Raw genomic sequence first — 16,508 nt, forward strand, 5'->3', positions numbered from 1 at the left:
AATTGGGTTTTTTTTGTGTTCTTGACTAAAAGTGTGAAATTGGGCTTGGATCTTCATGTTTGATGTTTGTTATGCTTAATTGATGTTAGAAATAGGTTGTATATATATTTAGTAACTTTCTTGTGCTTAAAATTTAGTCAAAAACACTTAGAAATCGAGTTTTTGGGGAAGAAATCACAAAATCGGCGAAATTGGTTCGAAACCCAATTTGCTACAGTACCTGAGCTGCTACAGTACCCCCGAGTTGCTACAGTACCGAGTTGCTACAGTGTCACTATTTGCTACAGTGCCACTATTTACTACAGTGTCACTATTTGATACAGTACCACTATTTGCTACAGTGCCGAGTTGCTACAGTACCCGAGTTGCTACAGTGTCACTATTTGCTACAGTGCCTTTTATGAAATTGAAACGGGCGTAACTTTCAAAACGTAACTCCATTTTTTATGAATAAACTATCGTTAGAATTGTAATAAAGAATACTTTTCAATGGTGAACTTTTAAGAAACTAGATCAAACTGTTTTTGGGTCGGAAAAGGAGTTTTAGTGTGTATGTCGTGTTTTGCACGCACCTGTATGCCATTATTAAATGGAGTCATGATGTAGACTCATAAAATTATGAATATATGGTGTTATGACCTAGTTTATAGTATGATTTGATTATACTATTGATTAAGATATGTAAATTGACTTCGTTGTGTTGTTCTCAGGTGATAAGAACAAGGAAGAAGCTCAGAAGTAAGATAACTGAGCTGTAGCTGGTAATCGGTGAGTGGGATTATCTCCGGGTGTAGTATAGAGTAGCAAGTTGTGCTACTATGTTATACTGTTATAGTTGCTATGCTTAGTAGATATGTTGTAATAATGATCATCGTAGAGTTGCCATGCTAGTCGTAGGAACAGTTGTTCGTAGTGGTAGTTGCTTAACAGTTGTGTGCACAAGTTGTAGTTGCCTGTTGGAACCTATTGTTGTTAGGTTCAGCTCATAGAGGTCAACCTTGTTGTGGTTGGGTCCAGTTGGCTACTGTTTGTTGAGTATAGTGCTGAATGACGCATCACCTGCGTGTGGATTTACTATACTGGGGATTCAGTAGTAAGGACTTTCGGTAGATGCTAGACTGATCAGCTAGTGGTCGTGTGCTCGTACAAGCCGCCGAGTCTCTAGTTGGAGCATAGTTGCTAGTTGATTGTTGCCAGTTGATAGTTGCTAGTTATTAGTTGTCAGTTGCCTGTTATGGATTGTTGTAGTTGCTGTAGTTGTACAATTTGGTACTGTATGCTAGATCTGTTAGATGATTCCATTCACTTAGCCTCGTGCTAACCCCCCTCACCTCCTCCCTTGCAGGTTTTCGATTTTAGTGCTGTTAGGGACGGGAGTTGGGTTGACGATATGTTTGACAAGACGAACTCTGATGTCTTAACTTTTATAAATATGTAACTAGTTGTTTAACGTAACACCGGTTGTTTGTAATAAGTAACTAGCTAATGATTTGTGATAATCATGTTCTTAATTAACTAAGGGTATTTATGTGAATTAAGACTTCCGCTGTGATTTAAAAAAAAAAAAAGCAGGGTGTTACATAAACCCATTTACAAGATATTGGTTTTACATCTTTTGGCTTTGGAACTAAACTCCATGTCTGGTTTTCTTTTAGTGCATTAATTTCTTCTTCCATCGCTTTCTGCCATTCTCGACTTTGTGCTGCTTCTTCATAAGTAGAAGGCTCAATAGGTATTGATTCATCCACATGAGCAGCATTGGCATAGCTCGGATTAGGTTGCCTCTGTCTTATTGATCTCCGTAATTCTTGTACATGCTCCTCGACATCCATTTGGCTTGGACAAACCTCTTCGGATGTAGATTGATGTACCCCAATTTTCCATGGACTCGTTTTCTTAGAGTACGATCCATTTCCTTCTTTAATTGGATCCGATATGTGCTCTTTATGTTCTTCTTTCTCTTCTGGAACTTCTTCTAATCCATGAGATTCTGGAAGCTCTATCTTTTGAGGTGACTACCATGAAGAAGCTTCATCAAATACCACATTTCTTGAAGTATGACACTTTCCAGTATTTGGATCACAACATCTCCATCCTTTTCTTAATTCATCATAACCGACAAAAATGCACTGAATTGCCTTCTTATCAAATTTGCTTCGTAGATGATCTGGTACGAAGACGTAGCATACACATCCAAAAACTTTGAGATGGTTGACGGTTGGCTTGATCTTCCATAATCTTTCATATGGTGAAATATATCTCAACTTTGTTTGTGGGAGTCTGTTAATCACGTATGAAGCCGTTCTCATACATTCGGTCCAAAATCTTCCTGGTACATTCTTACCATGAAGCATACTTCGACAAGTTTCAGCAAGATGACGATTCTTACGTTCTGCCACTCCATTCTGTTGTGGAGTATTAGGGCAAGTTAATTGCCTTCTGATCTTGTGCTTCTCAAGATAGATATTGAACTCGGTTGATAAATATTCTCCTCCATTATCTGTGCATAAGCATCGAATCTTAGTATTGAGCTCACTTTCTACCTTATTCTTGAACTCTTTAAACTTCAGAAAAGTCTCCGACTTCTCCTTCATGAAGTAAACCCACACATATCTTGAGAAGTCATCAATGAATGTCACCATATATTTCATACCTCCAAGTGATGTTTGTTTCACTGGGCCAAAGACGTCTGAGTGTATGAGCTCTAGTGGTGTCTTGGACTGATGTTGTGACTCCTTGAATGGCAATTGGTGAGCTTTGCCAAATTGACATCCATCACATATTGTATCTGTTCGGATATCAATTTGAGGAAGCCCATTTACTATGCGTTTCACCATCATCTTCTGTAACTTATTGTATCCCACATGCCCAAGACGTTCATGCCACAGATCAGCCGTCTCATTCTTTCGAGTCTTATCCACATAAGCTGTTTCAGCAAATAATACATAGACCGACTCTATTCTTCTTCCTTGCATAATTGGATTGCCAACCACCTTCACTCTCTTGAATACAGACACATCTTCTGGTCCAAAGAGCACATAATTCCCTTCTGCTGTCAATTGTGGTGCTGACAGTAAATTCTTCTTTAGGCTAGGGACAAGATACACCTTCTCGAGTTGGAGCTTTTGAGAGTCGCCTTCATTTGGAATTATTGTCTTTCCAATGTGAGAAATAGACAACCTTGAATTGTTGGCTGTCAATACGACTCTCTTTCCTTTGTAATCCTCCATTTCTTGCAGCTTTGTCCCACCGTTGGTCATATGATTTGAGCACCCAGAATCGATGATCCAATCATCTTTGTAGTTTATTTTTGACTTTAAAGTTGTTGTAAGAGCTTGATCATCTATGTCAGCTTCAACAGAGAGTCCAGCTTCTGCATCCCATGTTTCCTCATTAATGGTTGCTTCGAATGTGACCTCTTTCTTCTCATCTCTTGCGACGGACACATTTCCTTCGAAAGTTCGCCTTCTGGGGAATCTACAATCTCGAGCAAAATGACCCTTCTTGCCACAATTGAAGCAGTCACCATTCTTTCTCTTATCATTTTCCCCATATTGTTGGCGATGATATCTTCTTCCTTGTTGAGCTCCCCCTGAAGCATTGCTTTTTGGTTTTAGATGACTTTTGCCTCCATATGTATGTCTTTCTTTCGTCACTTCTTGTCTTCGAGACATAGTTTTCTTCTTATTGGTGAAGAGTGCTTTTTCTTCGCCTTTTATGCTCGCTTCATTCATCTGCTTGGCTAATGCCTCTTGGTTAGCCAATAAATTCTCCAGCTCTATTAATGATGGTTGAGTAGGCCATCCTCTCACAGCGGCTATAAATCCATTATACTCGGATCTTAGGCCGTGGATGATAATTCTCTTCATCCTTGCTTCACTCACTTTATCTTCAGGAGCAAGTTGAGATATCTCACGGGAGATAGATTTCACCTTGGTGAAATAATGAGAAATAGACTGACTTTCTTGTGAGATACCCGCGAGCTCATTTTCCAAGAGCTGGAGGCGTGATTCATTCTTCTTTGAAAATAATTTACAAAAGTTTTCCAAGCTGCCTTTGGTGTTTTCTCGTCACGGATGTGCTCCAATAGATCCTCTTCGATTGTAGTCTTCAATATAAATAAAGCCTTCCCGGCCTTGATGTTTCATTTTCTTAAGGCTTCAGCATTTTCTTTCGGTGGAGGCGTTGTGTCACTGCCAGCAACTATTTCCCATAAATCCTGTCCTTGTAGGTAGGATTCTATACAAGTCCGCCAATAACCATAGTTGTGGTTATTGAGACTCTTGATTCCACTGCTCGTACTTGCAAGATCTGCCATCATGACGTCCAACGTCCAATAAGCATGGTCCCTGACCAATGAGCTTTCACAGTTCCTAACTGTGCTCCGACAGAATCTCCCTTAGAGCCTTGGTGAAAACAAGTCGATGTAAACGTCCAACGTTTACCGATTTCCTCCACCAGAAATGGTCCCGAACGACCCGCTCTGATACCAATTGTTGGAAGCTTCGACGAGCCCAACACACCCACTACAGAGGACCTAGATTATACTACACTCACTACACCAACACTTGACGTTGGTTAGCCTTTAATTTTATGAATCCTTAGTGCAAAATAATGTTTAGGCGACAGTGTCGACCATATATCATTCAGGCGGTATAACCTACCATATATCACTTAGGCGGCAGAGCCGACCATATAATAGATACAACACAAGTGCACTAAGAACTTAAACACAAACTGAGGCTTAAATGGGAAACTTAACGAAGAACACTTTTAAAATTACAAAGAAACAATTACAATATTATGAACTAACTCACACTCTTCTTTTACTTCTTCACCTTACTTCTTCTCTACTTCCTCACAACTCTCACGCCTTACACAAATGAACTACTCATCACCCATATTTATACTAACCCATGGAACATTCTAGAAACTAGATATTTCCATGGATAAATATCTAGATATTTCTTTACAAATATCTATATTTTTCTTTTCTAGATTTTTCTTTTATTTTCTAATATCTAGATATTTTCTTATACATATTAATATCTAGATATTTTACATATATACATCTAAAAATTCCATATTATTTTATAATACCAAATTTGTATTGCATTTTAACATAAAGGACGTACACGTATTTTCAGTTGGATGTTATGGTTTTATTGTGTTGTGATAAAATATTTTAAAATTTACCAAGCATTATCATTGAAATGATAATATTCATATCATTCCTTAATATTCCCATTTCATTCTCATTGCTATCCTCATTATTAGGGGCGGAGTCGGGATTTCAAATGATTAGTGTCACAAAAATTATACCGAAATGTATTGAGTCACAAAAATTCTACTTGTAACATAAATATCTGATATTTTTTTTGTTAGAAACGATCAAGATTGTTTTATCTATAACGATAACAACTTAACACATGCTTCTCTTAATTAGTATGACACCATAAAGACAACCGTTAAAAAACTCATCATTTATATGATTATGTGAATGAATATAATTTTACAAACTTTTTTTCTTGTATGACTATAAAAATTAGTACATTATTATTTAAGCAATTCATATCTGAATATTATTTCTTATGTTTTAGCCCTTAACTTCGAATACATTCTAACAAACGGAAAACATTGCTATTTAAAATTGTTGCTACATCAATTTTATACCTAAAACCATTAACTGTATGGTCAATCTTAAAACCAAAACACTTTCATACACATTGGAGTAAAGATGGATTGTAAAACAAAAACAGAATATATTTTCCATCCAATACTCATTTTATATTCATCTCCGACACAAAGCAAATTAACAAAAAAAAATCCCAATCTGAACATTTATTACTATCATCGCAAAATATCAATCGCCATATATTATTTATTCTTTATTCTTTATTCTTTATATATTCCTTTTTGCTTTTCAAAATAATAATAATAATAATCTATAATAATAATAATAATAATAATAATAATAATAATAATAATAATAATAATAATAATAATAATAATAATAATAATAATAATAATAATTATTATTATTATTATTATTATTATTATTATTATTATTATTATTATTATTATTATTATTATTATTATTATTATAACTAATATACCAAAGTTATGAACATTACTAGGGCCAATTCCATCTTTTCACCTATTTTACTATAGCAACGGAAACACTGTAGCCGTTACTACCGTAGCAACGAAACACATATACTGTAGCAATGGTACTGTAGCAATTTTTTTTTTTTTAAAGTCAATTCCATAGCGAAACGCGGAGATGCACACATATTGTTAATTTAAAATAACATTTAAATCTTTGATATGTTATACCTTTTAGTTCGATTCCAGTTGCGCTTCAACGACATTATCATTAGTCACACAATAATTTTACAAACTAAACACAATAAAAAAAATTGAAAACCGAACCCGGGAGGGCTACATTATCATCCAATATTACTAATTACTCCCTCCGTCCCGGATTAATTGTCCAGTATTCCTTTTTGAGACGTCCCAAATTAATTGTCCACTTCCAAATATGGAAAATAAATTTGATGATGTTTATATTATTGTCCCTAATGAATTAATTAAATTACAAAGGTGAGAGAGATTTCTAATTAATTAGTTGAGGGTAAAACAGTAAAGTAAGAAAAAAGTGCAGAAAAAGTACAGTGTGATAATGACATTTCTTAAACTGTGTGTTTTTTATCTGGGGACAATTAATCTGGGACAGAGGGAGTACTAATTACTAACTAGAATGACATTTCAACTGTTCACGTGGTACAACCGTGAATCACCCTCTTTTCCCCAAATTCCTTTGCAACAACTACACAGACACACACCGCACACTCACACACCAACAATAAAATTTTTCCCCCACCGCTGCAGCTCCCGCAACTCCCGTCATCGTCACCGCTGCCGGCACTATTCCGTCACAATCGTCACCATCTCTGTCATCATCTTCATCGTCATGTACTTTTCATGATTTCCAGGTAAAACTTTGTATGAATACTTTACTATTTTGGAGATAATAATTCGGGTTTTTAGGATCTATGGTGGTTGTTCTTAATTCAATGCGGTCGATTTTTATCATCTTGCTGGATATATTCATTTACTTATTGGTTTGAAATTAAAACATGTTTTGAGTTTAACATGTCGATTGTCATCTGCTTGCTGTTTAGGGTTCATATCTGCTCTTATAATCGTCGATTTTAGATTTTAAACTGTATGGGTGTTTTTTGTGTTGGTAGTAGTGCCGGAGTTGTTTCTTGGGTTTTAATGATTCTTCTTTTTGCTTCAAGTTGTTGACAGTGTTTGCGGAAGCTTTTCTTTTGTACTGCGTGTTGACTAGGTTAATGTTTGTACTTTGTATGTTACTGGGTTTTTTTACATTTTCACTATGTGTGTTACTGGCTGCTGATGTTGGCATTGGTAATACCACTTTGGGCTACCTATTGAGGTATTTAACGTTTGTTTCATATAAGTATTGCTTAGTGTTAGTCGTTATGTGACATTGGTGGTAAGAAAAGGTGTAGAAACTTTGAGGTGGGTCAGTCTTCTACTCCGTTGTTAGATATCGGTGTGGTGTCACGAAGACAGAGTAACCGGAAAAACTATTTGAGGGATCGTACGTTTAAGACAATTGCTCGACATTCAGCCCATTGTTATCAACAAGTCGATCAACGAGTGGAGTGAAGGTATATTGTCTTTTTTCGTTTGCTTATGTGCTTTACGTTTAAGCTTTGTTTATCTTACGTTGGTTTGAACTTTCATATCTGTATATGTTAGTATTATTTGTCAGGTAGTCATATAGTGATTTCTTCTGCGACTCCTGTTCATCGTACCGTCGTTAGCCAAGAACACACAGGTCTGCTGCTGTTTTAGTTTTTTTTTTTTCGATCCTTTTTTTAACCTGTGGTAGTTACTCTTTGTGGTTTTGTTCGTTTTACTACTTTTTTTGTTTGAGTTTTTAGTTCTTAAATGATGATGTAATGGTTGTTATTTCACTTTGTTGTATCACTTTTTTTGTTATACCTTCTGATTTTAAGTCCTTAATTTTTTTCACGTTTTAACGCGTCCTTTTCTTGACAGTTTGTCATTTGTTTCTGTTTAGGTGTTGTTACTACTTAGATTTGGGTGACTGTACGTACGTGTTCGGTCATTGCAATGCCCTTTGTTGGTTTCAAGAACGTTTGAAATCTGGTTTAAGAAAAGTTGAATATAACCATTGTTGTGAAGGTAGTCAGGTTTTTGTGTCACCAGAACGGGAGCCTCCTATTCGGTTTAGAAGTTACTATCACTGGCGATATGTAGAGTTCTGTTTTTTATAACATTTATGTGTAACGCTAAGTGGCCAGAGCTAAGAAGATTTATGGGCTCTTCTGATTATTTAACTCCGTCTGACAGAGATGATGTGGTGGCCCGGGTATTCCACATAAAAGGTAAAAAATTTGTTAAGTTCCTAAATGATAGACCTTTTTTAATTCCCATTCTTTTGTTGTTGTAGTTGTGTTTTGTTATTATAAACATATAGTACACCAGTATATGCAATGATGTGAATTACGAGTAAATAAAAAATATGATATTTGTTTTCGTTAAACGCTTTATTTTCAATCTGCTGTGCATTTCTCATGGGTAAGACAGTTGTTACAACCTTCAGTCGCTTTCTACACTGTTAGCTGCCTGTGTCTTAGATATATTCAATGCTTTAATGCTTTAATACCCATTCTTAAACTGCTGCAGTAATTTTATGATACTATTAACATTTCGTTCACCAGCATATGCAACGATCCGAACTGCGTGTAACTAAAATATATGCTATTTGTTCCTGTCGCGCCTTCTATCTTATACCTACTGTTGTTAGCTAACTGATGAGACATTTTTTGCCTCTTCAAGTCGCTTTCTACAATATTAGCAACGTATGATTTATATACATCTATTGCATAAAACTTTTAGCAGCGCTTTGTATTTACACTTCTGTTTTTTTAAATTTATTTATTCTTATGTATTATAATGTGTTGGACTGTACTAACCTGATATACTGTGTTTTTTCACAGTTCTATACACAATCAAATTTTAGAAAAGAGGACTACCGCACTGTCACACCCTCCTCCTTTGGGTTCATACAGCTGGCAAGAGATTGTCCTCTGAAGACGTCGACAAATTTGACATCGCAACAGCCACATCAGACACTACTACAGGTAAAGAATATTTAGTTACTATTATCAAGCTTTTAGTAACCTGAACATGAATGTGGTTCACCTTATTTGCATATACATCACGTTAGTCAATGTCCACATCAAATGTTAGGAAACAATCATTTATTTATGATATAGTAAATCGCAACCTAATAAGTCCCCCCCTCACCTGCAGGCACCATCTCATAGATCGCCGAACTAAACACACCAAAATATCGAGCAGCCAAGACTAAAAACAGCTACAAACACCAAGGACGGACACTCAAGCTCCAAAAGATCTTTGTTCCAAAACCGAAGGTAAAAACAGCAACCCATCACAACTCTATATAACTACTTCAATTAAGACACTCTGTAACAACTCTTTGTTACTAACAGATGCGCAAAAAGCAGACAACAAAAAGAAACGTAAAAAAAGCAACCGAAACACAGCACCAAGGCTCTTTTCAACATCCTTTTGCAACTACTACAAGTTGATGCCAACAACCTTTTGTAAACAAAAGTCTATAGCATATAAACCCACATGCAGTGAAATATGCACCTAAATTTCAACCAAGATACATCTACGTACACAACTTCAAATAAAACCATAAAAACAACAAAAATGAATAATCCCGCAGCGTAGCTCGGGCACGTATTCCTCGTTACTATCAATCGCCATATATTATTTCTATGCAACTCGTTTTTATTTTTACAGATTCATAATAACTTAGTTGCTACTGTTTTCATTTTTATTTATATGCAACTCGTTTTTGTAGAGTTCATTGATATAGTTTAGATTGTAAAGATGAGTCATATACTCTTGGGATGTTTCTCATACTGCATATGTTTGGCGGTAAATGTTGTATAAATGGTATAATTATAGTTTAATCAATAAAATATGTTTGTTTTTCTTACAAAAAAAAAAAGCTACACTTTTTTAACGAGTTTTAGTTTGGTTTAACCGAAATCGAACCATGTAAACCGATTTTTTATTTAGTTGGATTGGTTTGGTTTTATCAAATTTGATTTGGTTATCGGTTCTCAAAAATATTCTTGAAAACCGAATAAATCGAATAAACCACATAAACTGTAAACCGACCAAACAAACAACCCTAATCAGTGAGAGCTAAAGTTTAAATCGATTATAGTTGATCCGAAGTTTTAAACAAGGTGAGACTATTAGTGTAGAATGTTTAAAACTCGGACCAACTATAATCAATTCAAAGTTTAGGTGATACCTTCATTTTTGGGCACCAACCGTGATTTATTTTTTCAAATGAATATATGCATAAACGCTAAGGTGTAAAGCAAAAGAGACATTAATAACTTTATTTTCGCTCTCAAGGTTTTCCCCAAATTCATCCACTTCCTCTATTCCTTTTCTTAACTGGGTTTCAAACACAAAATCTGGTCATCATTAGGTCAAAATTTGTACTATCTATCACTCTCATTTTCATACTTATTGTAAATGTAAATTTTAAATGATAATTAGATTAATTTATAATTAAATTGTTTACATGCATACAGACATACGCACGCCCTTTCGCCAATTAATTTCACACTTAGTGAAACCCTAACACCAAATTTTCCCGCGGTTGTGAAATTATAGCGGAATTTTGGCTCTGTGAACTGATACTCTCAAAATTTTACAATATTGGTGTGTTTTCAGGTAAGTTTCTCTAAAAATAATTTGGATATGGTGTTTTTTATTCGAAGCTACAAATCTTTTTAGGGTTCCCATTTTTTTTTTTTTTTTTTTTTTTTTTTGCTTCTAGGGTTTTTTGGTTTTGATGATGAGCTAGCTACATTTGTTCTAATTGTATGAATTAGTAGCATATAATTGTTGTGTATAGAGAATTTTGATAGACGTGATTTTATTTGTGTGTTTTCGTGACTGTTAAAAACCCTAATTTGTAGATTTTGGGTCCTTAGTGACTTTTTGATATATGAATCTGTCAATGTGTATAAATTTGCTAGCTTATAAATAAAAAACTTTTTATAAGAAATGCAAAGTTTAACATATTAGGGTATCAATTTGATTTTTCTAGTCACAGGAATCTTTGAATTTGAATTATACTTTAATAAATATGTTTTTTTAACTTTTAATTCTATTGTATATGTAGTTTTAGTTATCATTTGTAATTAAAGTTTGATTTTTCTATTCACGAATTATTTATTGTGAAAACCTGATATGAATCCCAGTAGGATGAGTAGTTTAGTCGAGAGACTGCGTGTTAGATCAGACTCAAGGCCACGTTATAGTCTTGATGAATTTGACGATGACTCAGATCTGCTGCACGATAAATCCAAGAAAACGTATGAGAAGATTATCAGAGATGATTCGGTAATTTTCTTCTCTTTAGATCATGCACGTCACATATGTATTAGATTTTCATATATGTATATATATGGTTAGATAATAATTGTGTATATGTATGTACTGTTGTCATTTTTAGAGAGAAGATTCATATAACGCGTGTGGTGAATTTGGGAATTTACTCGTTTGTGAAACGTGCACATACGAATACCACCCGAAGTGCTTAGTACCGCCCCTGAAAGCTCCTTTTCCTACTACATGGAGGTGTCCAAAATGTGTATGTATTGAATTATTATATCACTATATATAAACAGTTTGTGTTTCACACTTCAGTACTAATATTGTAGGTTAATCCTCTGAATGATATAGAAAAGATTTTGGACTGTGAAATGCGGCCCACGGTTGCTGATGATAGTGATGCATCTAAGCTTGGTTCGAAGCAGAATTTTGTAAAACAATATCTTGTTAAATGGAAAGGACTATCTTATCTCCACTGCACATGGTATATTTTGTTAAACTTTACATGTTTATTAAGGTTTCTTTAAAAAAACTAAATTTAACTAGGACATTTTTACATTTTATAAAATCGTCCTGTATTTTAGGGTGCCTGAAAAGGAGTTTATAAAAGCTTACAAGGAACTGCCTCGTTTAAGGACAAGAGTTAATAATTTTCGCAAGCATATGCCAGTAGGAAACAGCTCAGAAGATGATTATGTTGCAATCAGGCCTGAATATACAATGGTTGATCGTGTTCTTGCTTGCAGGTATCATATATATTAATACTAGAATTAGAATTAATGTTTAAGAAATCGTGTTTATTCAAGACTTGGTCTAAAAATGTATGAAATTTGATGAATTAGGCAAGACGATGAGGAAAAGGAATATTTGGTAAAATGGGTAGGTCTTAATTATGATGAATGTTATTGGGAATCAGAGTCAGATATCTCATCATTTCAACAACAAATCGAAAATTTTAATAGACTTCAGTCTAAACATCGCAAATTAAAGAAACAAAAAATTAACGCACGTGATGCCGTTGACCCGAAAAGGAAGTCAAAAGAATTTCAGCAATTTGAAAAAAGCCCTGAATTTCTTCCTGGAGGTATACAAATTTAATTAATTTTGTAATTATGTTATTACTATTTCAAATTAATTTTTTTTTCCTAATTTTGTTAAGTGTTTATGGTGTGATCGTAGGTGAGCTCCATCCATATCAGCTTGAAGGATTAAACTTTTTACGGTTTTCTTGGTCTAAACACACGTGATACTTGCAGACGAGATGGGTCTTGGTATGTATATCTTGGTCTTAAAAAAAAAGTGGTACATTAAAGGTAATTAATAATTAATTATTATGTAAAAATTTCAGGAAAAACAATACAAAGTATTGCCTTTTTAGCTTCGTTGTATGAAGAAAACGTCTCCCCACACTTAGTAGTAGTACTGCTTTCTACATTGCGTAATTGGGAGCGTGAATTTGCGACATGGGCACCTCATATGAATGTCGTAAGTCACACAATGTTTTAAATCTTTTAAACATTCAGTTATGTTATTATGTTATGTCACTATCTATTTAGGTTTAATAAGATCACATTTGTAGGTTATGTATGTTGGAACCCTTGCTGCTCGTAATGTCATAAAAGAATATGAATTTTATTTCCCGAAGTCTCAAAAAAAGGACAAGAAGAAAAAGTCGGGTGGGAGACCATGGTACGTGTCGTTGAAGGCAATAAGCTGGGAGACCATGGTACGTGTTTGACTTTTACAAGTCAATGCTAAGATCATCCGCATCTTTATTAACTGAATCATTTTTTTTTTTAATATGTAGATAGTGGATGAAGGACATCGCCTTAAAGATAAGGATTCAAAGTTGTTTTCTGCATTGAAGCAGTTCGACAGCAGACATCGTACGTTATTGACTGGAACCCCTCCTCAGGTTTGTTTTATTTAATCGCCGTTCATATTATTTAAGGCTTTTTTATATAAAAATATAAGTATCAAGTATGTTTTTCTTGGTTTTTAATATTGTCATAAATTTTGAATGTCTTCTAGAACAATTTGGATGAGCTGTTCATGCTTATGCACTTTCTTGATGTTGGGAAGGTTAGTTTTACTGCAACTTTTGGGTACCGATTGTTTGTAAGATTAAAGCTTCTCCAATGTATGCTTCAAATTCGGTAACTATATTTAAAATGTAACATGACTGGTAAATATCAATTAAAGCTTCTCCAATGTATGCTTCAATACCGATAAGTTGCGCTTTTTACATCTTCAAGGGGGATTTGTAAGTGAGAAAAGACATCGAGTAAAGACATAATTCTGAGTAGATTTTGATTAGAGGTTTTGAACCGTATCCGAAAGTGTTGAATGGTGCAAGTAAGTTGGGTCAACTTAGTTTTGAGGTACTTTAAAAACATTATAAAGTATCCACTAATCAATTAAGGATTATAAACATAGTTGGGTCAACTTATGTCTCAAGATACAGTCATTATGTCAGAAAATATGTGTTAACTATTCGTGTGCACTAATATATCTCAACTTGATAAAGTTGACCCAACATATTAATCAAGTTGATCCACTCCTTTCAACACATATTGATCTAGTTGATCCAACATATTTTTATTTTATGCAACAACAATAACAACAAAACCAAATACCACATGAGTGGTGGTGTATGGAGATGTGAGATGTAGACAATCTTTCCTCTATCCGACAATAAAAGGTCATTTTTCCACCAAGAGTGTAACACTCTCAAAAGTAGAGAAAGTCACCCCTCTCTCTATTCGACGGATAAAGAGATTGATTCCGAATATACCTCCGGCCAATAAGTTGAAAATTCTTTCAAAAAAATAGTAAAATAAAATTAAAAATATAATTGAGACGTCATGAAAATGATAGAATTACATTTCCATGAGTTTTAAATTCTGCCTGAAAATTTAGGCTCTAAACGGCAGTCAAGACGTCAATAAATCGACGCTTACCGTTGACTCAAAAATAAAGCCGAGCATATTTTTATTTTATGTAAAATAAAAATTCAAAAATATTATTAGTTGTTTTTAAATTTTCGAAATGAGTGTTAATATTTGGAAATAGACTAATTGAGGGGATCGAAAAATGAAGGTGGCAATTTCATGATCAAGTTGCTAATATAAAATTAGCAATGGCATTGTATATGCAACATTATTTTATTTGTTCATAGAAACCTAACATGATAAATTAGATGGAATTTCAAATCTCGCATCTTTGAAGATTTCAACAATTGTTAATACTGCCGGATGCAATTTCACATCTTTCAACAATTATTGTTATACTTCACAGTTTATTTACAATTTACTACTCCCTCTGTTTCATTCCAATAGTCCATGTTTGACTTTTCAAGTCTTTCTTTACCAACTTTGACTTAAAATATATTTGTTTGTGTTATGTACTATTTAATAAGATTTATATAAATATAAATGAAAACACATTTAAAGCACAATTTCACAAGATGGTTCGCGGCTAAGAATTATCAATCCATGTTTCATTTTTAATAAATTAATAAATAATATAATATTAATATTAATAATTAATAAAAACAATAATAAGGATAAGGATATATATATATATATATATATATATATATATATATATATATATATATATATATATATATATATATATATATATATATATATATATATATATATATATATATATGATCAATGGGGAAGTAACCAATCGGGGGAAGCGGGCGGAAACAATTTTTTTTTTTTTTTCGTTTTTTGAAAAAACTTTTTTACGAACATTATAGATTGGATGTTTAGGATTTGGTATCCTAAACTCTAAACCGTTCGTGTTAAAAACTCAATCTAAATTCCAAATCAAAATCCTAAACCCTAATATTTAAACCCTATAAACCCTAATATCTAAACCCTAATATTTAAAACTTCAACATACGCTTGAAAAACACGATAATTGTTATATATTATTTCTTCGAGCGTTTTTCTGTCAAAATAAAAACATTTATCACAAAGTGTCTTTATTAAATGTTCACATATTCATTCAATCTATAATGTTCGTGAAAAAGTTTTTTCAAAAACGAAAAGAAAAAAAAAATATTGCTTCCCCGCTTCCTCCGATTGGTTAGTGTGTGTGTGTGTGTGTATATATATATATATATATATATATATATATATATATATATATATATATATATATATATATATATATATATATATATATATGTGTGTGTGTGCGCGCGCGCGCGCGCGTGTGTGTAGTAATATGATGGCTTTTATATTATTATTTTCTTCAAAAAATAAAATACTCGTAGTAAAGGCTGTCACGATTTAATAATTGTTGCAAGTCGTCTGATCAATGAATTATTTATTTAATCTTACGCGATTATCTCGTCCATGATTTTAATAAATAATTAAGAACTTAGGACAGACTGATCATCATTTTTATAGACTAGATAACTTCTTATCTAGCTTGTGTTTACACTTGATCATAATTACACACACATATAATGTCCTCACCCCAAGAGTTTGTTCGTTTTAAAATCCCACTTAAAGACGTATCAAAGGCCACCAACAATTTTGCCGATGAAAATATCATCGGCCAAGGTGGATTCGGTAAAGTTTATAAAGGAAGCCTCCTTTGGTCCGGGCAACAGACTGTTATCGCTGCGAGGAGATTGCACTATGAGTATGGCCAAGGAGACCTTGAGTTTTGGCGGGAGATTTTAATGCTTTCTGATCTCAAGCATGAAAATCTCGTTTGTTTCATCGGCTATTGTGATGAAAATGGTGAGAAGATCATCATAAACAAGCACGAGATCAACGAAAGCCTCGAAAAACATCTAAAAGATTCAAACCTTACATGGATGCAACGATTGCAGATATGCGTTGGTGTCGCAAGTGCAATGAATTACATCCATTTTGAAGATGGACGCGATTATAGCGTCATACACCGTAATTTAAAGAGCTCGAAAATTTTACTGGATGACAACTGGAAACCCAAGTTATCTGGTTTTG

The 16,508-nt window shown here is 33.8% G+C and overlaps 2 protein-coding genes across 11 annotated transcripts; both read left to right on the forward strand.

Annotated features, from left to right (window-relative positions):
* The first annotated feature begins 6,817 nt into the window (after positions 1 to 6,817).
* On the forward strand, positions 6,818 to 12,985 carry LOC139876445 (CHD3-type chromatin-remodeling factor PICKLE-like). 10 transcript variants are annotated; one of them, XM_071863758.1, is made up of 12 exons: positions 7,083 to 7,700; positions 7,792 to 7,870; positions 8,117 to 8,444; positions 9,060 to 9,203; positions 9,376 to 9,497; positions 11,385 to 11,523; positions 11,636 to 11,773; positions 11,844 to 11,998; positions 12,099 to 12,260; positions 12,357 to 12,598; positions 12,694 to 12,785; positions 12,863 to 12,985. In XM_071863758.1, exons 6-11 carry the CDS (start codon positions 11,386 to 11,388, stop codon positions 12,759 to 12,761), a joined length of 903 nt encoding a protein of 300 aa, XP_071719859.1. In that variant the 5' UTR covers positions 7,083 to 7,700; positions 7,792 to 7,870; positions 8,117 to 8,444; positions 9,060 to 9,203; positions 9,376 to 9,497; position 11,385; the 3' UTR covers positions 12,762 to 12,785; positions 12,863 to 12,985. The 10 variants fall into 10 exon arrangements, 9 of the variants coding, with proteins under 9 accessions (XP_071719860.1, XP_071719859.1, XP_071719856.1 ...); XM_071863755.1 differs by having other exon boundaries at positions 7,805 to 7,870; XM_071863759.1 differs by lacking the exons at positions 7,083 to 7,700; positions 7,792 to 7,870 and adding an exon at positions 6,818 to 6,995.
* Positions 12,776 to 13,674, forward strand: LOC139876146 (CHD3-type chromatin-remodeling factor PICKLE-like). Its single transcript, XM_071863448.1, has 5 exons — positions 12,776 to 12,785; positions 12,863 to 12,999; positions 13,094 to 13,240; positions 13,322 to 13,429; positions 13,546 to 13,674. The coding sequence occupies exons 1-5, from the start codon at positions 12,776 to 12,778 to the stop codon at positions 13,672 to 13,674; spliced, it is 531 nt and encodes a 176-aa protein (XP_071719549.1).
* Positions 13,675 to 16,508: the final 2,834 nt, after the last annotated feature.

Source organism: Rutidosis leptorrhynchoides, chromosome 11 (assembly GCF_046630445.1).
Source record: "Rutidosis leptorrhynchoides isolate AG116_Rl617_1_P2 chromosome 11, CSIRO_AGI_Rlap_v1, whole genome shotgun sequence".
Lineage (NCBI taxonomy): Eukaryota > Viridiplantae > Streptophyta > Magnoliopsida > Asterales > Asteraceae > Rutidosis > Rutidosis leptorrhynchoides.

Excerpts from the sequence above, each read along its gene's own strand:
- LOC139876445 (XM_071863759.1), top strand. The coding sequence starts at position 11,386 with ATGAGTAGTTTAGTCGAGAGACTGCGTGTTAGATCAGACTCAAGGCCA. Across the intron at positions 11,774-11,843 it reads CATGGAGGTGTCCAAAATGT|GTTAATCCTCTGAATGATAT; the intron begins GTATGTATTGAA and ends CTAATATTGTAG. Across the intron at positions 11,999-12,098 it reads TCTTATCTCCACTGCACATG|GGTGCCTGAAAAGGAGTTTA; the intron begins GTATATTTTGTT and ends CCTGTATTTTAG.
- LOC139876146 (XM_071863448.1), top strand. Across the intron at positions 13,000-13,093 it reads GGGCACCTCATATGAATGTC|GTTATGTATGTTGGAACCCT; the intron begins GTAAGTCACACA and ends TCACATTTGTAG. Across the intron at positions 13,430-13,545 it reads TGACTGGAACCCCTCCTCAG|AACAATTTGGATGAGCTGTT; the intron begins GTTTGTTTTATT and ends AATGTCTTCTAG.